This window comes from Neodiprion pinetum, chromosome 1 (assembly GCF_021155775.2).
Source record: "Neodiprion pinetum isolate iyNeoPine1 chromosome 1, iyNeoPine1.2, whole genome shotgun sequence".
In the NCBI taxonomy this organism is placed as follows: Eukaryota; Metazoa; Arthropoda; class Insecta; order Hymenoptera; family Diprionidae; genus Neodiprion; species Neodiprion pinetum.
In genome coordinates, this window is record NC_060232.1 from 39,135,692 (window position 1) to 39,161,668 (window position 25,977).

At 42.1% G+C, this 25,977-nt stretch overlaps 2 protein-coding genes across 3 annotated transcripts; one reads left to right on the forward strand and one right to left on the reverse strand.

Annotated features, from left to right (window-relative positions):
• Window positions 1-1,572: 1,572 nt before the first annotated feature.
• Window positions 1,573-22,797, forward strand: LOC124224713 (C-Maf-inducing protein). 2 transcript variants are annotated; one of them, XM_046636877.2, is made up of 9 exons: window positions 1,573-2,051; window positions 2,116-4,855; window positions 13,038-13,217; window positions 15,188-15,768; window positions 17,677-17,769; window positions 17,884-18,136; window positions 19,174-19,431; window positions 19,553-19,853; window positions 19,947-22,797. In XM_046636877.2, the coding sequence occupies exons 2-9, from the start codon at window positions 3,644-3,646 to the stop codon at window positions 20,069-20,071; spliced, it is 3,003 nt and encodes a 1,000-aa protein (XP_046492833.1). In that variant the 5' UTR covers window positions 1,573-2,051; window positions 2,116-3,643; the 3' UTR covers window positions 20,072-22,797. The 2 variants fall into 2 exon arrangements, with proteins under 2 accessions (XP_046492833.1, XP_046492832.1); XM_046636876.2 differs by having other exon boundaries at window positions 1,573-4,855.
• Window positions 21,645-24,700, reverse strand: Rab19 (RAS oncogene family member Rab19). The gene is made up of 5 exons (XM_046636884.2): window positions 24,380-24,700; window positions 24,202-24,286; window positions 24,011-24,109; window positions 23,628-23,785; window positions 21,645-23,512 (listed from the first exon to the last, which is right to left on the reverse strand). Exons 1-5 carry the CDS (start codon window positions 24,587-24,589, stop codon window positions 23,405-23,407), a joined length of 660 nt encoding a protein of 219 aa, XP_046492840.1. The 5' UTR covers window positions 24,590-24,700; the 3' UTR covers window positions 21,645-23,404.
• Between the last annotated feature and the right edge of the window lie 1,277 nt (window positions 24,701-25,977).

The following is a 25,977-nucleotide window of genomic DNA, read 5'->3' on the forward strand; positions in this document are numbered from 1 at the left end:
ATTCATTCGGGATCTCTTTTTTTTCAAATCTTTCTAATCTTGCTACCATTTTATACTCCCGTTTCAGAACAAAAATTCATTCGGCAGTAGATAATCAGTCGTTGAAAATTAATCACACGAGTTACTCACAATTGTCTCGTTACAGTCACAAATTTTTGAAATAGTATATTGTGTTACAAGTGCGGAAAGTAGGCAATTTCCGACGAGTGTAAAGTATGCACCATAAGCACATCTTATTCATCCAACATCTGCGCAGGAAAGTTTGACTTGAGAAGTAAACAAATTTAATACGATAATTTAAAAGAATTAGATCGAGGGCAATCAAGAGGTTCAGAGGCACGAGCCTGGCTTTATGAAACTTGACCTAACGCGTAAACTTCAGCTTAAACTCAGCCCAATGACTAACAGTGCGTGAAATCCGTGCGTAAAATTAAGTTATCGAAAAGTGCGCATGCGCCAAGATAGCCCTAGTGCGTAAAATTGAGAATTTCAGTTGAGCGCATGCGCCCGCGTTAGATTAGCGCGCTCCTCAGAAATGGTGGACCTCACTCACGGTGTAAAAAATTCAAAAATCCAACTAAATCATAACTTTCCAACCGTTTGTTGAAAATATAAATTTATCCGCGTTATTGATTCGACAGATTTCGTACAGCTTGAAACGAAATCGTAACCTGTCGATTGGATTTCATTCGAAACTTTATTATGTTACCATTGATGTACATATGCTTGTATTATACTTTTATTATGCGTATGTAACAGTATCGTGCAGCTCGGAGAGTTAAAATTAAAGTTATCTGTCGGTGCTATCAATCACGCATATGAACGGATGTTCTCGCTTTTTCGACACGTGCATACATGCAATGCCTTCTCAATCACATCGTCAGAATTTCAGGCTAGATAAAAATATTCTATTTTCAGTTTACATTACCGTTTTATTTTTTGTTTCTTCCATTCGGCGGAAATGAAAAGTTTTTTAATATGAAAGTTTGTCTGGAAATTTATTATAACTCTGAGGAGAAATAAAATACCGAAACGTCGAAATATTTATACGAAAATCAAGAAAAGTCTACCTTTCAGAAATCCGAATTTATTAGCGATATTTTGTACAAACATTAGCTGACAAAAAAATTCTATATCCATTTATTTACATAACCGTGAATAAGAAATTTTTCACCCGATATAATCGGCCAAATTTTGCGAATGTTTCGCACGAGATACCGATAATTCTATAATAAATTAATGACGCGCAGTAATACGGAAATAAATGTTATTCGCCTCTCCGAAGAAAAATGTAGCGAGATTTGAAAAGAATAAATTCAGATCGAGATTGAGGCTTGCAGGTTTTCAAAGCTGCCTGTAAACGGTAGGTATGAGGGAAAACGTTATCACGACGAGGGGACCGAACCCGTGTTTCAAAACTGGCGACACCTTGTATAAGCATCGTGTACAGACGGCATAATGGTCTCTCTACGACGAATCGACACACCCACACCGAGGTAAACACATGCAGACGTGGGTATAAGCACGGTGTGACGTTATAAGCGCGTTATCGGTTGCGCTACGAAGGTTTGCGCAGTTGGGTTTCAGGCGTCGGCGCGGCCTGATCATCATCCCACTTCGCAGCTGCGCGTTTAGCCAAAAGATGAGAGCAAGCTGATTTTCACTTGGGCGATATTTGTTGCAGCAACATTGAGATAAGCTCGTGTAAATCAAACCAGCACCAGCAGCAGCAGCAGCAGCAGCAGCAGCAGCGGCTGCGTCACTAAAAGCGATATACATCGACGCTTCTAATTATAAATTTTCTGACGATACGTGAGGTTCTCGATTACGGCCGAGAGCGAGGGACGAGCAGCGATATTCGAGCCAGTAAAAGTGATCCAGAACTCGCTCTCCGCGTAGCGCATTTCAGAGATTTCGGGTCGTCGGCTTACGCGAGGCGAATTCGAGCCGATCCGCCGCTCGTTTTCCTCGATCGGTCAAAACCCCGAGCTAATTAAACCGGGTTGTCTTGATCGGCGGGTTGCGTAACAGTGTAGCGGCATCGATCAGGAGTGAGTGAGCTTTTTAAAGCCAACAGTCGCTTCTCGGACTAACGCAGAGTTTTTATCACCGTAGAGAACGAAGCGGTCGGATAACTTCGACGGGATTTCTTAACACACGAGGGAGTAAACACAGAGCCGTCGATACGGAGGCTGAAAAATCACCCCTTCCAACCCTAGAACGCAACGGTCGGATTTGAATAATTCCACGTAAATCAACACGCCGCAAAATCCCAGTCGCTGATTGCGCGCTTAGCTGAGCGCTGAGCTGATTGTTAGCCGATCGCGACGGCGACGGCAGCGCCCGCTGACCGTTTATAAATATACAACGTCAGGCGGAATACAGTCGTCGTGACAGGCACGTGTGAGAAAATTCTCTTCGAGCAGTCTGTACATCGGTGGTAATCGACCCCTCGGCGTCGACGCGCGTGATTCGATTCTCGAGATACGCGAACGCGCGCACCTCCGTTACACCCACCCACACAACGAATAAACCACGAACAAGGTGTTTCTCATGCGCGTGCGAGCGCAGGACGAGCCGCAGAAGAGCTGGAAGACGGAGTAATTGAAATCCTGGAGCAGGGATTCCGCCCCGAGAATCGATCCATCAATCCATCCATCTATCCGTCCATCCGTCCGTCCATCCGTCCGTCCATCCATCTGTCAAGAGTGGAAGAGAAAAATAGTGCGGTGGATGACGGAATTCGTCGGGTGTACGTCGAAACGTTGACAAGTGCGGAGTACCTCCAACGTGCCGGGGATTGTAACGAGATACCGTATCTGTTGCGTACAACGACGATGTTGTGCCGCTGGTGGGAAACGTTCTTTACTTTAACGAGCTTCTTGCCTACTTGCCGTTAGATACATGGTCGCGTTGTAGCCGCGCGACGCCCAGGCAGACGGCACTTTGTACCATATAATACACTTCGTCGGTGGAGGCAGCGCGCTTATGTGCTTGCGAACGCGATCGAACGGCGGAGCTTTTTTGACCGATCCTATTACGACTCGGGTGTGCAGTTCCGGAGGTGATTATTGTGCGGGGCAGCGACGCCTGTCGCGGGGTTGAACCTCGACGGTAATAAGGAGACGCTGATGACATTTGGTGCGAACCAGTGCAGACCGCCTGGAAGGAAGCGCCCGATCCTTCTTCCCCTGGATTCTTGCGTCGGCGGCAAACCTGCGGCTGGAGTCGAAAACTCGGATTTCAGCATCGCCCGAGGCGTTCCTCCATCGGGAACAGTAGAAGCCCCGAACCATAGGAGAAACGGATCGGCGTCGCGTGGTGGCGTGACTCTCTCCTGCATCGATCGAACGGACGCAGCAGCGACGCCCTCTTGACGCCCCCACCTGCGTACCGTATCGTCGGAATTCTACGCGTCGAGAATACACCCCGAAATTTAACTCCGGGGTGTGCGTCTTTGGATCTCGGTGTTCTAGTAGTCGGAGTACATCGTCGCCTGTAATGGTGCGGATTATAGTCGGGGCGGTATCCTCGGCTGGGGCGTGAAGTCGAGGGTGGTCGGTGAGTCGCGCGAAGGTGGTTAACGACCTCGAGACTCCAAGGAGGCGGGGCGCGGGGCATAAGCAAGGGTGCAACGGTGCAAATGAAGGACCAGAGGAGGGTGCCAATGTTTTGCTTCCAGAGCCCGTTCACTCGGGGAAGTTCCCGAGGAAGTGCGCAATCGTCGAGGACCGCGAGCCCATCGGCGGCGATGCAGCGCCCCCCAGACGCCTCGGCGGCCGGCAGTCGTCCCCCGACGACCGCCGATCACGAGTCGACCGGGAGCAGACGACGCGGCTCCGAGACGAACAGCGAGGGCTCCGGCTCATCCTCGATAAAGTACATCGACCAGGAAGCCACCTGCATGTCGGGGAGTAGCAGCACCGACACCCTTCCGGGTATCCGCGCGGACTACCTCGACGTCGACCCCCTATCGTCCCCCGAGACCCCCGTCGCCTGCAACGGCGACCTCGCCGAGCCCGACCTCGGCACGGAGAGGCCGAGTTCCGGGTCGTTCCTGACCGTCAACCCCCCGTCGACGGGGCCCAAGGAGAACCGACCCGTCCACCTATCGCCCAACGGCCAGAAGTCGAACGGGGGCGGCAGGTGGCGTAGGAGATTTTTGCTCAGACTGAGGTCGACCGAGTCCTCGACATCGAGCACCGGGGAACCGTCCCCGACCCCGTCTCCGTCGCCGTCCCCGACTCCGTCCCCCTCTCCGTCGCCCGGCAATCCTAACCACGTGCAGAGGTCCTCCTTCTCCTCGGCCCAGGATATACCAGCGTTGGAAAACGGATTCGAGGAAGCTTCCGCCGGGGGTGTAGCGAAGAGCCTGTGCGTCGAGGAAGGATCTCTCCCCTCGAGCCCCGCGCCGGGTGTCGGACTGGCCCCCGGGGGCGGGGCCTACTACGCTTTCCTCACCGCAAACTGCGTCATACGTCAGGAACCAACGAGCACCAGTTCGCCCCAGCTTTCGTCGGCGGCGAGCACTCCTCGAGCCAGTGTCGACTCTCCGATATCCTACAAGGATCTTCCGCAGCAAGGAGCCACCCTGGAGCCCCAGACTCTCGAGGCCAGCTGTCTTCCCGCCGCCAGATCCTGTCCCAACCTGGAACGCCAGAGCGGACCCTCGAGTCCCAGTCCGAGCCCCGGGCCGGCTGGGCCCCGTTTCAAACCCCTCGAGGAGGGCGACATCCAGGTCTGCTATTTGAACCACACGAGGACTCTGGTCAGCAAGATACTGTCGAACAAGTTCCTGAGGAGGTGGGAGACCCATCATCTCTACTTGAACGATGCCTGCCTCTCGTCGAGAACGGTAAGCCGATTTTCTACCTACATTATACGTCACGCACACACGTACGTACGTCAATTTTTTGCGTTTCACACGTGTGCGAGTGTGGCGATTAAACGTGGCTTTTATCTCAGTCCGCGTGTGTCTTCTTTTTTCTCTCTCTCTACTTTTTCCCCTCTTCTTCTTTCTCAATCAAATATCTATATATGCATGTAACACCCGCGGCGTCTTGTACCGCTGACGTAGTACCGAGCACTGCTTTGGAGTTTGGAGTGTGATATAATATGCGAATTATCGTAATTATGTTCTGTTTGTTTAAATGATACTTAAAAACTACGCGGTCGAAGAAGCTGCGACGCGACGTTTTTGCTCTATGGTTAATACCGGTGTGCCGCGGTGTGTAACGTACGTTATAAATTGATTAACCAACGTGCGATACACGCATATACAATTATACATACACACGGATTGTACCGTACATTTTTACGTCAGTCTTCTGGATATTTCTCTTATCACTTGACTGATTGCAGTGCTGTTTATAGCTCGGGGAACCCCCCCTCCCCTTTCGCCCAGTTTGATGGTGTTTTTTCTGCAAATTTCTGCATCCAAACCGATCAGAGATACACTCTTTCCCGCAGTCATGTTTTGCAATGCAGCTGAAGCTGTAATTTCATTCACGATGTTCAGCCTGTTTTCACATAAATCATTTTTTTTTCTTTCTCCGTTTTTTAAATATCTCAAGAATAAACGTCGACTTTGTACTCGTATAAAAAATAACGAACGAAACAACGTAAATTACGATAAAAATTATCTTTTACGATTATATTGAGTTTGAAGTTTCAGACGTTAATGTAATTCGGAATTTTGCCAGAAAACTGCTGTCTCGCTAATTTCGAATCCTGTGAAATTACATTGAAAGATGGAAAATTGTATTTTTTTTTTACCAATGATACGTTAGCTTAGTCGATTATAGGCCTTCGGGCTATTGATGATCTGCATTGATTCGAAAAGTCCAATACTCGTCCAACAACTTGGATCGTTCAATTAAAGATCTGCGATCGTACAATTTTTCCTTATATGGTATACGATCACTAACGGCAGTCAATTACGAATTCTGCACCGCGGAAGTCCGACTGCAGCATAAATATGCGGTATAAAATAATTGCCATTTAAGAAAGGTACACTTCGAAACTGCGAATACATTTACGTGCATTGGAGAACCCGCAGCTTGCACCGGAGAGTTGATTTATATTGAGTGTCCATCGGTCCTAAATTTCAAATGAATTATACAGAAATAATTGTAACGCTAAATGCGAGGGAAAAAAAGCGTGGATCAAAAATGAAAGCGGTTAAGTAGAAAAAAAAAAATATCTCTTGAAACAATCGCAGAGGCAAAACGTGAAGGAAACGCTGACAGTAAATCTGTCTACGTACAAACAAGCTGATAGAGAAAACCTTGTTATTATCTTTCGGATCGCTAGATTTACCTTGAATCCTACCACTATACTGAAATGAATACTAATTATTTTTCTCGACGTAAATGGTAATTTACAAATTGTTTCCGTTTTGTTTTATATCATTTTTTTTTTTCTTCTTTACCGTCAATCGGTCATCTTTGAAACGGTCAGTATATTTTCTTGCTTCAGTACCGGAAATTATTCGGGAAAAGATTTTTTCACGCGTCAGTTTGTTTGTCGGTAAACGAGTGTGAAATCCATCGGCGTCATTGCAATTTTTATATTTTACGTTTGCGAATAATTTCCCGGTGTCTTCTTTGTACGTCGTAGCGGAGGAAATGCGGTATCGTTGAGGAAAAATAAAAATGTGAGAATATCGGTTGCAATATGAGCTTCTGAGTAAATTATTTAAAACAGGGCGTGATTGCGCGCCAGAAAGACGTGAAATAGAGCAAACTTTGATTCATTCGTAGCGCAGGAATATGCATAATTTACGGTTTGTGAAAAAAAACTTCAATTGCATTTCGGAAGAGGCGTAAGTCCGGTCCGCTTGTTTAATATACTGGCATATCAGGTAATACTAACCCGAATGAAAAGCTTGATATTTTTTTTTTTCTCCCTTAAATTGCAAGTTAAACTTACGAAGTCTGCTTAATCGGTCATTGCTTCCAGTTATGTGCTAGCATTACAGTGTACCGATACGCCCGTTTATCGGAATCATTGTTCTCACTTGGAAAAAAAAAATTGATTTTAAATATAGCGCAATTGCGTGCAGGAGCCTATACGCTCTATTCATATATAAATAATTCAAACTAATTAGCTGTCCGCTCGTGTTAATGGATTCGTCGGAGTCCCGCTGCATTCGACATTAATCATAGCCACACAATTTGTTTTTCCCTTCTCTCTCTCTCTCTCTCCGTCGCGAGTGTACGTAGTTTTCCTAATATAGCCCAGCTCTGCAGGATTAGATTCCGAATTGGGTCGAATAACTTTGAGCTTAATATCGGCAGAAAAAATGCAACTTCATTTTTATCTGTACGGTGGTCAGTCGTAGGTTATGCACGTAGAGTTTAGACCGCAACGACCCAGTAATATCAGCCTCCTGACGTCAGTGGTTTTGCAATTCGGAATTAGTTTTCCTCTCGTTATTCCCAGACGATAAGATTCGAGCCCCTTCCGCTCTGCCGGCCGTCGATGGCCCAGGTAAAACGGGGATTATACCTGCGGTTTTACCCGCTATCTGTGAAAGTCCTGCAAATGCATTCCCGGGAAACGGCGTCACGTACTTGTGTCGGAGAGGCCGGTTTGCAATATCGTACGCACGAAGGTGGCTTCCAATTTACGGGAGAAGAGGAACGCGAGACGAGCTATCTCAGGAAAAAAGGGACGCGGCGTCATCCTAGCGCCGCGGATCGTTACCTCTTACGATTAGAGACCGCCGATAACTACTTGTTGGCTCAATGGAAGGCCCACGAAAGGCAAATGGTAATACTGCTGTGCGTGCGTCGACGACAATACTGACGTCAAGCCTGACCCTGGTAGCATGCTTCTCAGACTTGTGCTGTTCCGTCTGCTGGTGTCGGCTGTTCTCGCCACGGTTGGTTCGCGACTGGCCCTGGGTGGTGTTTGGGCGGCGACTTAGACGCCCGAAGCTCCTTGTTCGACAATTCCTTAACGCCGATTATGTGCTGACCCCGGTTCGCTTTTGTTCCAACAGCGTACCCGCGAAGGCTGCGTAATTACCGTCTCGACAATTAAGAGTTAACCATTGGCTGCTACGCGCGTTGCAGACTAGGAGGCGCGAATTTCGCAACTTGTGTACTCAGTTTTTAGGCGCATTCCACGAAGGCGAAACTATGACTAGGCCACTCTTGCCATCTTTCTGTTTCGCTTTGAGCGTCGTTCGAGAACTCGCAACTTCTGATAATTTTTCTACGGGCGAAAAAAAATTTCAGGCGCGTCGCACGGCGGCCATGTTGTGCGCTGTACGTACAATAAGGGTCCGACAAGGAATATTACACATTTTCTAGTTCACATTGCCTCGGCAAAGTTTTCAACCGACACCCAGTATTGTGCAATCAATTTTCTTACACGTTTCCGATAAACTTTTTACGCTTTCACGAACGATCATTGATTACGTACAACGGTACCGCGCGTCATCTGCTTGTGTTTCCACCATTAAAAACCGACGTTATATCGACGAAGACGCTTCCAGGCCCGATGAAACAAGTATCTTCACGTGGTCCGCGGGTGATCAATGAGCAAATCTCGTACGAGATATAGGATCGTCGCGATTACGAGATCACGAACGGCAATACATCGACGGCGTAAATACGTGCGTCAATTGTTGAACCTAACCATCCTCCGATTCTATAACTCATCTCAACCCGGAACGAATCAGCTTTTCCGTACGTGGGTGCATATAATTCGAAGAGAGTACACAGTCCAGATGGAACGTCATATCGTGTTACCACTCCTCGTTTCCAATTCGCATTATAAGTAACCTGCCGCGGACAGGGGTGGGGAGTGAAAATAAAATGTAGGGGAAAATTTGACCCGGCAACCGCCATGCAGATTCCACCACCCCCGCTTACACTCGACGAGGTATTTTGTTGAAATGATTTTATCGAACACCGACGTCATCGAGCTCTTTCATTCACCCGGGGATGCAGCAGCTGCAGCAGCAGCAGCGGCAGCAAATCGCGTCACCATCACCGCCCCCCGAATCCCCGACAGCGTCCCAGTTTTACGCGGCTCGGTTTAAGTCCCCTTCGACCTCCTCTTCCGACCTCACGCGGCTCCCTGCAGGCCCTCCTGCACACCGCGACCCGCTAGACCAGTCGTTCAACCCTCGGCCTAGATACGTCCCTGACGTCATTCCCTCCTATCTCGCCAGCCAGTGCGTATATGTATACCTATATACGTGTAGGTGGGCACGACAGAGGCATGCTGCTCTCTCTCTCTCTCTGTGTGTGTGTGTGTGTGTGGATGCGGCGCAGGGCGTCGATAGGTATACACACGTACACCGCATACCCAATGATGCCGCGTGTCGTGTATGTACACGATTTGCACGTAGTTCGGCACTGACTTAGACGGTGTGTTGGGTGTTTTTACACGCATTAGAACATACCTAAGGGGCACGTACAATGACGGTCAAAAGTTTCCCAACGTAGGTTGCGGTACGTACCTTGTACACCTGCAATATCGCTCAAACTTAGGTGTCTAGCGGGAAAGCTCCTACTTCTGATTGCAGTGAGACTGCTGCATTAGAACTTCGCCGATATTCCGCAGCCGTTGTATCCGTATTCTTATGCATATAGGTTGCGCACTGTCTGCGAACAAACTTTATTAGATACAATAATTATGAGTGACTGCGGTACGTGACTGTTTGAAAATGTGGCGTGAAAAATTGATTGTTTTTTTTTTATTTTGTTGCAACACTTGTGGAAGATACTCTCCAGAGAGAAGTCGACTTGTATGAAGGGTTTTTTTGTTGCAAAAATTCTTATCTACGGACTTTTGTGCGTATAATCGGAGAGGTGTTGAACACAAATTTCTTGTACATTTGAGTTTTTATTTTTATTTTCAAAAAACATGTTGCATTGTCACGCTGCAGTTGTTTGAATTTAGATAATACAGCATCTGTGCACATTTTATCAGGTTCATAACATTTCTGTCTTAGTTTAAATAAAAATATATAATATTCTAAACTCATCCCGCGAATACGGTGGACGTTCACAGTATTGTGTGTTCCGTGACGAAATTTGAAGGAAAAAATTTTAACTAAAAATTGAGAACGGGTAGCGGGGATTCGAAAATTTTTATAGAGCTTTATATTAAGGGAAAGGGATTTGAATTCCCGAAAAATAACCTTACAGAATTTGTATGAATTTCATTTAAACTCATTAAATGCGTTATAAGTAAATGCTAATAATTATTAGCGTCTCGGAATTAAAAAGATACACGGTGTCTGCCGAAAAGAGAAACGTGTATGCCGGATATTGTGCTCACGAAGGGGAAAACTTGAAGAATAAGTTATATCGAACCGACGTTGATCGAGAGTTTTCGCAGAAAAAAATTCGGCCCGATGACGTAGACTCTCACCGTTGGCTGTTATGGTCGGATCGGGTGATTCGGGTTATCAGAAATTGTCGTTCTTGGACAATGGTCGTTTCACCGAAGCGATGAGATGTACGTTATAGGTATTACAGTGATATTTACTTACGGTGAGTATATTTTTAACCGTGCAAACGTAAACGCGAACCTCTGGGAAATTACCTACGTTATTATACCTATCGCGGGAACGGAATATTTTTACGAAGGCCTAGATGTGTAGTTCAGTTTTGAAGAAGAGCAATGAAAACGAGATTCTAACCGTGTTTGCAACCGCACGTTGTTGCCTTTATATATTATATTATACACTGGGAAAAATTTCATTTGTTACAGTAACTAGAAAAATTCAGTTAAACAGGTATCGTTAAAAAAATTGTTTGAATATTGTTGGAATTACGAAAAACGAGGCACAAGTTACCATTTTGCGCTATTGTCGATCCATAATTTTTGGTAATTGCAACGCAAAATCAGTTTTTTCGGTTTACTCTACTTTTTTACTTAAATAAGGCTTTAACGTCAATTTATCGTTGCACAAGCATTAAATTTTCGCAACAGTTGCAAGAAAATATAGCAACAGTGATCGTGATGAGAAAGAACAGTAACGGCTAGAAAACTAATTTTCATTTTCTACCTGGAACTATATTTTGTCGATTGTTGTAAAAAATGAAAATATTTAAGAACTGAGCGGTAACCGGAAATAAAAATTTCTCTCAGTGTACCGTATCAAAGAAATTATGGTCTTTAGTGTTCGCTGAGAGGTCAAGGTGTTTTTTTGCTGTCGATTTTCTTACGCGAAATTTCGTTTTTATTCTTTGCATTGTGAAACGCATGCGAACAACAGAATTTTAGCCCGACAATGAATTTCAGGATTTTCTATTGAGGTCAACACGTCGACAATTGACACCAGTTTGAATAAAAGATATCGATAACGTGAACGTTCGCCTGTATTGACCTACACGTATTTCGCCGAACATAAATTCACTGTAAAAAATGTGAAGCTCAACAAGTCCCTAATATTTAGAAACATTTCCCAGAATTGCGGGAATAGGTGGAATGTAGATGATACTAGCCGTTTGTCTGCGTCAGTAAATTTTTGGAAATCTGAGAACGCGCACAATTATCGTTTATACCATGTCATGTTTTCATCATTTATCTCAATTTTTTCTTTATGCGTGTATTATACTTATATATTTGATAAGCGATCGCGTAATCAATATTAATTTGTAATTGTTGTTTGAAATTTTTTATCATTCGCCGACTGGTCAATGGTCCAAGGTTCATGTTCCACGGTTCAGAATAGACTGACATTAGTCGCCCTCGTATGGATTATACTGGGACAATCAAATGACAGGGCTGCAACGAGTCACGGCCACATTTTCTGCGTCTTTTAATTCGGTAATCTATCGGCGAAAATAGAAAAAAAAAAAAGGATACAACTGCTGTTCAATTTACCGACGATTTGAAATTGTTTCAGATGACCGAATAGACTGAAAAATGAGAACATCTAGGTTACACCTAAAACGAGGAAAATGCATCGGTTAAACGTATTGAAATTCTAAACATTCCGTTGAGCCGCGTATTGCGGAGAAAGGAATTAGTGATCGTTGCTTGCTGTATTATTTTGTTTGCTTTCATATCTCTTAATTTACAAACGAGTAAAATTACCAATTCCAGATAAAGTAAACAGGTTTCAAGGAATGATGCGGAGTCTCACATCGGGTAAGGTATTTTCTCATCGTTCAACAGACGTCATTTCATTCCAGGAAATTAACACCTGGTTACTTCCTCATCGCGAATTCTGTTTGACCAACGATAAAATTACAACTTTCGTTCACCCCGGCGGGGTGATTAAATGCAGTGATCGAGATGAAAATCAGGTCGATATTATTATACTTTAAAAACGTTGATATATTACTCGGAAAATTATGCTCAGTACGACGAAACATGTTGTTAATTTATGTTAATCTTTACCTCGGCAAATAACTTGCGTAAATATACAATCGAAACAAGATTCTGTATATATATACATATATATATATATACAATAATTCGATGAAATATTTCTCTCTCCAAGTAATCCCTTTCAAATAATATAACAACAACAACAATAACAATAAACTAATAACGACGAACGCTGTGTGGAAGAAACAATAAAGCAATCTCGTCGAAACGTTATAGAATCGTTTTACCCATTGAACTGGTAACATTGGTTATCGATTTTCGTTCGATAGTTTTAGTCCCTCCACAATGTTTAGGTCGATTGGCGTCGGGGGTGGGGGAGGATGTATAGAAATTGGTAAATAACAAACAGTCTGTATTTCAATTCGCTTCCAGGATTCCATTTCACGCATCTCGAGCTGTTACACTTTCGTCTCAATTCAGCGAACATGTGAATATGCGTAGGTTCATCGGGTTATAATGCAAAAATAGTTATCTGCGCATACTTACGTTGTGGGTGTAATAACAATACAAGTCTTGGAGAAGAATTTCACAGGAAAAAATTTCTTTTCAACGTCTCTCACGTCTTAAAGTTATAGTTGACAGGTGAACCCCGAGCATTGGCTATTGTACGCAAACAGCGGTCTCGTTTCGTCGTTTTTTTTTTTATGTAATATTTTTTTACCTCTCTGTTCCAGCTCACGGGATTTCTTCAACATCCGGTACCATACAGCAGCATGTCTGAGGTTTACGCTGTCGCGAGATGGGATCCGACCTACAAGTACTGCCTCCGTATCGTCTTACCGGACGGATCGCTTCTCTTGCAGGCTGGTAACGCTTACACGAGGGATCAGTGGTACCATTCCATACTATGGAAGGTGCGTATGCGATATATTTCATGTCCATTATCGCTGGTACCGCAGATTTTTAAACTGCGCAAAACCCGATCGTCTCGTCACGTTCCACTTTCGTTGTCGGTACGAGGGTTAAAATTTCGCACCCTCAACAATTATACTCCCTGAGATCTTAAATGCACGGTGACATTGTAGCTGGTTTTTTCTTTTCGTCCACCGACAAAATCTATGGAATATATTGAAAATTCAGTTAATTTAACCGCGTATCTACGTCAGTACCTACCTACGTGTAACTTCACGTCTGATCGACTTGGGTGAGATATGTAATGTTTTGGGAATAAATGATAAGTTTTGTAAAAATAATTCTGAAATCAAGAAATGTATGAAAAGTTAATATTCGTAATAATAACGCGTATCGAATTAAATGGCAATAATTTTTCTACAAATGCACTAGTTTTAGTTATTCGAGTCCGTTGCAAGATTCAATATAACGATTTGAAAATACTGCAACTTATTTTTTCAATGCAACAGTCTAGTATTATTATCAGTCCTTCTTCTATCAGACTTCTTGTAACTCTGCCTCGATTATCTCTAAATTCGTACATTTTATTGTAATTATAGATAAGCAATAAAGCAAACATCGATACCAAAAGTATCTCCGGTGCACTTTTTTCCATAGCCTAAGAATAAACTGCAGCATGGATGAGCCGTATTGTTAGACCGTTAAAAATTTACGCCCGTCATTCCGACGCTTAATACGTTTGCGTTATGGGAATTGCACTATAATTTATCTGGAAGGTAATTTCGTTATCGGCGAATCTGCTTCAGTTTATGGTCTGGATTGGAATAACGATTGGGAAGAGCGCGAAATATTGTCGGATAAAATGTTTGGGCGAAAAATTTCTCATTGGATGTAAAAATTCGTTTGTATTGTCTAGGTACAAGGTACAAGGTACAAGGCATATACACTCGCACTACACCTGACAATGAATTAGGGACAAATGTTTGAGCCCATACGTGCCTATAATAAATTATAGGTATACAGAAATGTTTAACGAGTATTAATACGGTGCGATGGACTTCGCAGGTGAATGATGCAAATATTTTAGGTATTTACACAGATACTTTAAAGATGAAGTTACAGGCAGTAGTCCACGTGTCGAACATTCGACTCCTGGAGTCACATAATTCGATGATATATTTTTCGTCATTTACACGTTCTTGAATAGTGTGTCATGCATATATCTGCACTGTAAATTTATATCATATATACAAACCAATAACAAGTATTAATTCTGACTTACGATTAGCGTAAAAATTGACGCGGATCCGGCGCCATTAAAAGGTTCAGAAACGGGTAATCGCAATGCGAATGATCAGGAAGCACGTATCAGTTATCCGGAAAAAAATATCCGTCTTTCTATTTATCATAAATCCCATCAACACGATGTACAATTCTTCGCACATTCGTACGTGGCTGTAAACATGTTTGCAGACTCGTGAAACAGACCATCCATCCATCCTTTGGTCTATGTAACACATTATACTCGGCACGCGTGCTTTTCAACCGAAATTTCGCAAACCACCAGCCGATGGTTTGCGAAGTAACGATGATTGGTACAAAAGCATGGCAGCTAGATCACGGTTCATCGGCACTTCGATGAATTTTCGTACATACAAGTAAATAAGAATGACACTGCAGAAGAAAAATCTTACACCAAAAGCACGTGTGAGCTAAGGGGGTGTCCATTAATTACGCGAGGTGTTTTTTTCTTAAATTTGGACCTCCTCACCCTAGATTTACCCTATAATATTTAAATAATTAAATTTATTCGATATCTTCGTGTATTTTGCTTCATACCACCAGCTAAACTATTAAAAACGTATATTTCCTGAATGAAGAAAAGTTGACGTGTAATTTTCATTGGCCCTCCATTTCAATTTCGCCTAATTAACGAAAAGCACCCGAAATTTTTAACCCTGTTCTATTGCAGAAGAGCATCTTCAAGTACCAACACTTGGTCTCGGTGAGCACCAGGGAGGAGGTCGTGCTTCGAGAGCTCAAAGCGATGGTAGATTTCGCCCTGTGGACTCCCCTGCAGGACGAAAGGGTCGCCGGGGCGCCGCTCGAGGCGGTAGCCAGACTCCTGGAGGAACCGGAAGCGGCCGATTCGAAGAGCGGAAAGGGCGGCGCGGCCCGCTGCGACGGCAGGGGTGGGAGAAATTGGGCCGAGGCTGTTCTGGCCGTGGCGGCACCGCTTTTGGAAAAAGTCGCGCCGCCACCGACGCTTGCAAGAGCTTTGGCAAGGCTGGCCCAACTCCACCCGAGGTCCCCTCTCGTCGCGGCTCTCGCCCCGGCCATAACAAGGTGCCTCAAGCACACCGTCGACTTCGGCAAGTCGCCCGACATGCGGAAGCTCCTTCAAGTCTTCGTCGCCGCTCTCTACGAAAACAACGACGGCGAACAGGCGATCAGGGACTACATTGCCTCCGTTCACGGACCCGGAAGCGACTGTCCTCATCCAAGGGTACTTCCGAACTTAGTGTCGATTTGTGTCGCTGCCATATTTCACAGGTGAGCTGGTGTCCTTTTCCAAATTCCCGTTTCTCTGTTTTCAGACGAAAAAGGGATGTTGTTCTAATCAACTGGAAAATTGAGAGTTGAATTTTTTAATGGATCTCGACGTTTCATGGTCTCGAGAATTGCCACCCAAACCATTTTCGAACGGATGTCTGAGTCTGTGTGTGTGTATCTATGTATGGACGCATGTATGTATGTGATCAATTTTTTTATCCGACGAAATGTCGAAAACGAGTTACCGGATTTCAATGATTTTGGTCTCAATTGGCGCGGCTTTTCCAAACTCAGAACTGAGTAGATTTTTGCTTTGATCGGTTCGGTAATTTTTTAATTACTTAAATAACAGAATTACAAAAAAATCAATTAAAATGATGATATCTTGAGAGTGGACGAATGGATTTTTTTTGGGTCGTTTATCACGAGTCTGAGGTCAGATTTGCAAAATTTAAATGTGGCGTATTCAATAATCTGAAAAAAAAAACAACTAAAAATACGAATCTCAATCCAGATTGTAAGATAGAAAATGGCGATCCAATATGGTAAAAAAAAAGTCTAAAAATATACCGACCTTGGTAGAGATTGCTAAGTGGAGGTTTTTTCCGAGGGCTTTAAAAGCGTTAATCACAAATCTGAATTTGTAGTTCAAAATTCGAATTGGATATTGTTCCTTTTTTTTTTCTCTCTATAAACTTGGAACCTGCAGTGTGAGAACGGGACGTTCGAGGGCTGGCAAATGGCCAGTCTGGAAGCCGCTTGTTCTCCTCACGTAGAGTCCGGAATTGCAGAGCGTATGAGCAGAGAGTAGAAGTTGCTATAATCACTGCGGAAATGAAAAATTCAGTATTTTTACTTGATCTCGACGTTTTGAGGTCTCGAGAATCACCCTCCGGCCATTTCCACATGGATGTTTAGGTGTGCGATGAATTTGTTCTTTTTTTCTCTCTCTCTCTCTCTCTCTCTTCTAACGATATGTCGCCAACGAATCGAAGGATTCTTATTACTCTATTTTCAACCGAGGCAGTCAATTGCGTGACTCAGAACTTGATTTGATTTTGAGCTCAATCGGGTCAAGTGTTGCTAACAATAAGCTGTTGGTATAATCCAAAGATGTAAAATTTTTTGTCCTATAGCTTCTCAATAACCGTTCAACCGATTTTCATCGAACTTGGTCCATCGGTTTGACTTCGTTCAACTTAAAACCTGTCATATTTCGAGCCATCTTTGTTTTTTTGTTTTTATTTTAAGAAAGAATCCTTGTCTAATGGGAATGGTCGAATTTTCATGGAAGGGTCCTCTGAATATTTCTTTAACCCGACTTGGCTGCCATATTGTTTTTAGCTCTCATCGAAAATCAACTCCAACTAGTTTGTGTTATAGTAAATGTACAATACAACGTTCGTTATATCAATACGATGTTTTGTGAAATCTTTTCCTATAATTACATACACATACATATAGGTATGTATAGCGAAGAGTTAGATTTGTCTATGGATGAAAAAATAAAAAACTTATCAAGATTCTGCGAAGCTGAGGGTAAATATTTTTCTCCGCGAGCAATTGTGTGCTTCAATGATCTACGTATGTTTTCAGAGCTATCTTTCCATTTACAGCGGTTCTTCCTAAAAACCTTATCAAATATACATACATTCAAAGCATACCTCATGTGGTCAATGTTATATATACCTAGTCGTACATAGAAATACAGGTGATATACTGCGCAAACATCCGGTATAGGTATATGCGTATGTATAATTGAAAAAAAAAAAACGTTGTTTACCCTGTATAACAGGATCATCGTGCTTCGGTCTCAGTCGGTTGATTTATCAAGAATCGGTACAGAGTCTAGTCGGACAAAAATGTTTAAAATAAACTGACGCGTGTTGGGGGGCATGTGTGTTACAGATTCGAGGTCGCGCGTCATTCTTCGTCTGCAGATGAACAGCCAGCCTCGTCATTGCCTCCTCTCCAGTGTTATCTTCTCCTCTTGAACGTTGCGTGAGTATGATATTACAATTTTGGAAGCGGAGCGTACAACCAGATTTTCGATCGCAGGATCTCGATTATAATCCGGGAGTAAAAACCGTCTCATTAATCGGAAATCCTTCGCAGATCGGAGTACGCTGATTGGCGGCCTGGACTCGGCGGCCTTTTGCAGCCGGTTCCGTTCCCCGAAGAAGCTCTGGCCGACAAAGCTGTCCAATTGTCATTGCTGGTCGGCGTCGCCGGACGCCTGGCCAAGGACCCGAGGTGTTCAGTTCACCGATGCTTACTTCCGGTACGAGAACCGAGACCCGGATGGATCCACATCGCGGCTCCAGCGAGCCCCGCCTGTCCGGATCAAGGGCAGCTTTTTGGAGAAATGGTATACAACGAACGATTTTTACGACTTTATCGGAGTAGGGATTTTGCATCGTTTGTGATAGTTAACATCATTTAGTCGTTTTTTTGTAAACGGAGATAAGATCCGGCGTTTGCCTATCCCGGTTCGGTTCGTTGTCTGATCGATACGCGAGACTAACCGATACTTGGATATAATTCGTTGTTTCGAGATAAGGGATAAAGTATGGCGCGCATATTAAGCATCGAAAGCGTTATAGGTGTGTACACACGTGTGTAATATGCGGTAGTGATAACGGGGCAATAATAATAACAACGGGAACTGATGATGATAATGGCTCGTTAATCAATCCTCAATCATTGATAAGACCGCCGACTGCAGCAGGCTGCAGACATATTGCAACGCGTACTTAATACCAACCGAGACGATTTATCATACGACGTACGTTTAAACGGTGAGGAAAAAAATTGGACAGCGTAGTAAAAGTCTCTTTGTAACGCCTGAGTGACGCGGATGACTAAACCGCAGGTTCTTTTCATCCATGTGCTTCCGCCCGCGGTAAAATCCGTTATTCAATCGAATATTCTGGCCTTGTGTTATGACGTCGTTAAATGATATGATACGCATATAAACGGTATGCTTTTTTTTTTATACGATACAGCTGGGTACCTGGAGAAAAATTCTGAAATTCCATACAGAAAAAATAAAAAAAAAAAACAAAACAAAACAAAATAAAAAAAAACGTGAAGCAAATATTATTACCTATAAAGGAAATATGTGGTACCTTGACGAAAAGTGAGAATCGTATATTGACGGTAAACTTGAATGGTAAGGTAACTTACGAGGATTCTTGACCATTGGCTACTAAAATTTATTATTTATTATTTATTTTATAAAATTTACAGCTGAATTAGTAACGTCGACGGTTTACCTGCTTGTTCTTAGTACAGTTAGAAGTTTCTATACAGTGACCGATAAAAATTTCACACTTCATTCTTGAAGGGATAGAAATTTATCACGTTATAACTTTCGACCTCTTTTCCAATTTTTGCAAAATGCAGCTAACAACGCTGTTCGAGTGTTGCTGTCGGAGGAAGAAATTTGTTGGATCACTCATGAAACAGGCTGGAGGCGCTTGTATCCTCCTAGGAGTCAGAGGATGCGACGCGGCTCAAGAGGCATTGTGTCTGATGTTGGAGTGGAGGTTGCTCCCGAACGAGGAAGCCAGACTGCAAGTAGTTTCCGCCCTGCAATCTACAGCTTCGGGAAGAACAAAGTACGCCGCACTTTGTCAGCGGCAGAGAAACCTGCAGGAGTTGGTGAGCCTCTCCTCGTATTAATCATCTCAACTTTCTCCCTCGTTCCTTCCGCGTTTTCACATTATCAAACTTATGTGATTCTACGTTCTCACCTCATCAAATGTTTATCCCGAAATGGTAGCAACAAAAAGGGGGACCCAAGAAGCTGACGCTGCCTGTTCGAGCGACTGACGCCGACGTCGCTCTTCTTCTGGGCGGAGGTGCTCTAGGAAATCTGGAGTGTTTGAGCCTGGCTTTCACGTCTGTGACTTCGGCCTGTGCCGAACAGTTGATAAAGCTACCGGCCTTGAGATATCTCAACTTGTGGGCAACGCAGTTCGGCGATGCCGGCCTACAAATGATCAGCGAACACCTCCAGAAGCTGCAGGTGTTGAACTTGTGCGAGACGCCGGTTTCCGACAAGGGAATTTCCACCCTTGCCTGTAAGTTTCAAGGCTGCTTAAAACGGCCGGATAACGCGTCGATGTTAAACCGTCATTACGTGGTTATAATGCTCCGTCAATTTCACCTTCCAGCGCTAACGAGTCTGAGGAAGTTGAACTTGAACAGCACCAAACTGTCGGCCCAAACCTTCGAATCGTTGAAGAAGCGATTGCCGGCTCTTCAGGAATTCGATGTTCGATACACAGAGGCTTGGTGACCCGAACCTCCGCCCAGAAATTTACCGAACAACCTCAACAATCTCTTGGATAATAACGCTTCGACAAATATATTAACTGCAAGGCGACAGCGTTGAGATGAATATTTTTGAGCAACCACTGCCACCGATTACAAAGTTCAATACTTTATTTACAGTTGTTCGTCCCTGGCCTACATTACAATGTGTGTACAATTATAATAGTAAACATACGAAAAATTTAACTCCCGTAAAAGGTGTACAATTTCGTTCGATGCAAAGCTGATGAATTGAGTTTTGTTGCGTTTCTGTTGAAATTTTCGTCACCGTCGCGGAAATTTCGCGCTAGTGAATTTTCTAAAAACGAAGGTGTCTTGGAAATTTTAAAATCATCTCTTCATCCAACTTACAAATACATAGAATCACGTGTTCTTCTTGTTTTTCATTTATATTGTAGGTGGATTGATTAACTAACGGAACACTCGGTATGTATACTACAATTCGTTATAGTATAGGGTATTACATCTCAATATTGAATGACCGTTATTAGTGTACATAGATAGCTAGATACGCGGTGAGGAAGAACCGTATAATATACAGCTTAAGTTAATAATTTATTAAAGCTAGGGAATATTATACATATATACACCGTACGTACATACATGCATACATGCACACGCATATAGGTATATGTATGCCTGAGTAAGTGAAATGATTTAACACACCGCGGCTATACTGCGCGCGTACGATATATAAGTTGTTAATTCAATTTGGAAGAAAAATTTTTAAATAACAAAAACGCATGTATAGAGTATAACGAAATTGAGGAGAAATCGAAAGATAATGTGGCGTATAGGATTGTATATTACAAGTTATACGTATAATACATTATATAGTACCCTAATGATAGGACGACTGATTCCGTATTTTATTTGAATATATATTTGCAAAGCTGCAAGGGAGCAAGCGTTGTATGAAGACTGTATCTGTCAATTTCATTAATGATTATCAAATTAGTTAATTATGATAATAATATAATAAAAATAATAAAAAATAATAACATTAATAATAACAACAACAACAACAACAACAACAACATTGATAATTCATTAATTTATGATAATAATAAATACAAGTTTAATATTCATTCTGCCTTTGTGACATTTCCCACTACAAATACAATCCACACCTATGCATAATATAAGTAACCCGTAAATAGAAACAAATTAAGTACGAGTACGTCAAAATTCAGAAAAATACTATGCGTCAAAAGTATTGATGATTCATCGGAACATTTCCCTTATCGTCAATGTGAACGTAATTACAATTTTTATTTTTATTTTTTCTTTTCTTATTTTCTGTCAGTGAAATAAATTAACCGGGATAATCATTAATCATACGCATGAACGTACCGGCGTTTTCACGCTAATACATCGAAACAAATTGATACGATTAATATTTTCATACTTATTTACTGTTATTATTATATCGTTCCTGTCGACAAAATTTTCGAAGGTAAATATGTATTTTTTTATTTTGCTTTCTTTCGTATTCTCACACTGGATGGTAAATTATTTCAATAATAGGTAATATTAAATTAAATATTAGAAAAACTTTTAATTGTTACAAGTTAGTTATAAGTATGTATACATTTATATACATATATATATATATATATAGACATATGTATTATAGATATGTGCAGAATGAGTATTCATATTAAAAAATTGTGAAGTACCACTGTTTACCGGTATTTATACTGCACTGTACATTAATAACAACAACAACAAGAATAACAACAACAACCTTCTTGTGCGTTCATTTGATGAAAGACAGTGGCGTGAGATTTTCAGTAAAATTCAAGTTGTCAAATGATTAAAAACTAAGACTGATCCTCCTCTCACCTGCCGACTTATTTGAACTGGTATAATATAATATGGAAAGCACTTGTCATTCAGCTTTCGGGTTACTCTGCACAAGAATTAATTAATTGTAAATCATATTATATTTCTAGAGCGCCGCGGATGCCTATTATTAACAATAATGATAATAAGATTAATAATAATAGGTAAGAACTGTAAAATCAAATACATATAAAAAAATACACTTCGTATTTAAATACTTTGGCTAGATCTTGTTGGGATTCGTTGTCAGATTGCTTTTTGCATAAGTATAGTATACATATGATGTGAGCCTATCAATATAAGATTAGGGTAATCCTACGACATACAACTATAGATTTCTTATTAAAATTAGTATGAAAATTAATGTTTTACGTCTAGGTAAAACGTGTTAACATAACACTCGGGTTCTAATACAATAGTACCAGAATCCGGATCTGCCTAATATCAGGTTACTTCATAGGTATATAAAAAAAATAAGACCATAACAAAAAATTGTATGAATGTGTAAACTCAATTTGGTATCTATGATGTAATAAAAATAAAAACATTGTCAAGCATATGGAAAAACGAGAATGAGAATGAAAAATATCCAGATTGAAAATATCTGTTTGGTTCTTCCAGATCTACAGTATGGAAATTAATAATATTCTCAGTATGATGTAAAAAACGTTGTCCCTACTGATAAAAAAATAAGGTACTTTCAACGCTTTAATAGTACATTGTGTATCAAGGGCGGAAAGAAGGCGATGACGAGTGTGATGTTTGCTGCCTGAGCAAAGCGAGGGTGGTGATCAAACGAAGGAAATCGTCTTCTTCTCGTCATGCACACGATTATTTCTGTCCGAGCCCTTTTGAAAAATCGCCTTTCGTGCATGTGAAGCGGGCGTATGAAAACGGCAATTTCACGTCCGCTTCGCATGCGCGAATAGGCGTTATCTCTAGGGGGGGGTCGGACAAAAGACATTAACTTACATTTGCCGTTTGATCGGGATGTTGGTAATATATATCAGTAATTGTTATAAAAATTCCTATTCATTATTCTTATCATTTCAATTCCTTGGAAGTCAAAGGCACTTGGCTTACGAGCTTGTTCAGGTCACTGAGATAATGTAGAGTATACTTAGAATAAGAGAGATATCGTCGAATAGAGATAGAGTTGAACAAGAAGAGGAAAAATATGCCTCAAAATAAATACGTAGCTTTTATGAAACTCCACCTCTCTCATTCTTTGTTTGTACCTCTTTAGTTAAATTTTTCTTTAAAACATATGCTCTACATGTCCGATATTAGTTATATATATCTAATATATATGTGTATATTGCCGTTATTGAATAGTATTTTTTGTGGCTTGGAGTTTTTGTTCAAAACTCGTTTAAAGCTGTTTGAAAAATAATTTTAATATTACAGTACTGTTTAGTGAGCCGACTAAACACCGCCGACAGGTTTCTTCTGATCAGAAAATTTTGTATGGACAGCTCGAACAGGAAGACAACTCACGACCAGCTCCCAATTTCACTGTTTCCTCTGCCATTTCCTCAAACTGACGATTCTCGTGTCGTCGCTATGGAAAAATAACAAAATTGATTGAGCTATGGGAACTCTTGTGTCGAGCATATCACACTCAATATTTTTCTCCTCATTTTACTGAAATAGGAATGGGACACTGGAATACATACCTTTAATTCAGAGGCCAGGTATGAGAACATCGCATCGATGTTGGTGTTTTCTTTTGCAGAAGTTTCAATAACATGTAAAACTTCTGGCAGATACTCGGAAACTGCTTCAGCTTCACCTTTCTCAACCTCTCTCAGACTTTCCAGGTCACATTTGTTACCTAATAATTTTCACATGGAATTAAACCCTGAAGAAAATACAAACAAGATGGCAAGAATGCACACATTCCAATGTACCTAAAGCGAGTTATCAAAGTTCTTACAACATTCCCAGCACTGCAGCTAGAAATATTATTACAATATTATATAAAAAATGATCAAACTTTATAAATATTAGCTATGTCTTATCATGGAGTATTAATACATGAAAAAATTGACATGCTCACCGACTAAAATCAACATGACATGAGACGATGTGTATTTACGGACCTCTTCAACCCATCGCTGCAGGCTAAGAAACGTGGATCGCTTTGTTATGTCATAAACTATGGAGAGAGAGAGAAGGGAAACAAAGTTAGGCGCTGAAATTGTGACAGATATTTTCTAGGATTGGTTATTTTTGGTAACTATGCATTACCTACGACAACACCATTCGCTGATCTATAGTAGCTCTGAGTGATTGTGCGAAATCTTTCTTGCCCAGCAGTGTCCCAAATCTGCAACTGTCAAAGGGGAGAATGTGAGGTTAGGCGAGGGATAATTGCGTCGTCTCAGCCCTGTTGGTGAGAACACCAACCGAAAAGAAGATCGCCTACCTTGACTTTCTTCCCGTCGACGATGACAGTCTTCATTGAGAAATCGACACCGATCGTGCTTCCGTGTCTCTCAATGAAAGTCCCAGATCTAAACCTCTGGACGACGCAGGTTTTACCAGTACCACAATCACCGATCAAAACGATCTTGAAGAGGTAATCGAACCGCTCGTCGCTCATACTCATCAAATTATCCGGATCGCGGTTTGACATTTTTTTCTTAACGATAAAATACGTAAAAATAATTACACTTGTTAAGTATCTACAACCTCACCTCGCTGTCAACATTGGGCTACGCCATTTTGGGAGGAGCTGTCTTCACATCAAAGTTGCAGCGATTTCACGTGATTTCTCAGCATCCCCAAAGGTGTCGCTACCGATCAGCTTACAAAATGGCGCTATTTAATAATAAAGATGTAGACATCGTGGTCGTATAAGTTTCACGCTGCAACCCAAGATCGGCTCGTGGTAATTGTGTTTCTCGGCTGAACGATCATTGGCCAACTTCAAGTTGGTAGTCGGTAACTTTGGTAACACGTGTCGGTAACGACCAATGAATTGTAATACAACTCATAATAACAAAGGATGATCGGTGCTGCTCGAGTGCGAGACTAGCTGGCGAGACTCGTTGACATTTCAACGGTCAGTTGGAACTGCGTCGGGACATTGCGGCTGAATTTATGTGCAGGTATGCGTTCAGGCCCAGCGTAGATATGTAACAGTTCTCTACCGTTATGCCATCGTCATAAGTTATAACATAAGTTGGTTATTGCAATTATCGAAAAAGAGATAAACGATCGACGTCACATTGCAACCGGTCGAAATTGTGCAGTATCGGTTTCGCACGTGATATTGACGAGTTCGAATTATAGTTTTTATTCATGTAATGACTCGTACTTTTCGTACAACAAATATTTCACTCGGGTACGAAGGATATTCGTATGATTCTGAAAAAAATTACGTGAAATATTCAACAGATTTTGGGTGGGATTTGATGCTTCGTAAACAAATGAAGCGCAGCAGGCTCGGTGTTGCTTGGCAATTAACGGCGTCACGCTGAAGTTAGTCACCGGTCCCGACCTACCGATTCACAAACAAAGTAACTCCTTCAATCGACCGCGGTTTGGCGTTTCCGACATTATATAACCTATCTGTTGATTCAAGTAGTTCGATCCTAAGAAATATTGTGTTTACAAATATTCTGCGAATCGGCGGCTAGCTTCAGAGTCATGTTAACCGCGCGACGTTTCCGCCAACGAATTTTTTTTGTGTCGGATATGATTATTTATAATGTTTTTGTGTGCGAAAGAAGTGCGCTTAAATTAGTGTGTCGTCTATTCATACTTGTGATACGTTAAGCTGTGAAGTTGGCTGTGTATTCCGTTCAAATCCCAACTGCCAGAATCAGACGTCATTATTACTTACACACAATACACACAGGTAATTACTGTTTTACTTCCGTGTCGAATGCTGAGAAATAGGATAGAATCGTGTATCTTTCCTAGGTATTCGCATACGGATATTTTTCGAATCATTGTTACTTTTTTGATCGCATTCTCCAAATTATAAGACAGCAAATGCCGAACCTGTGTGAACGTGGC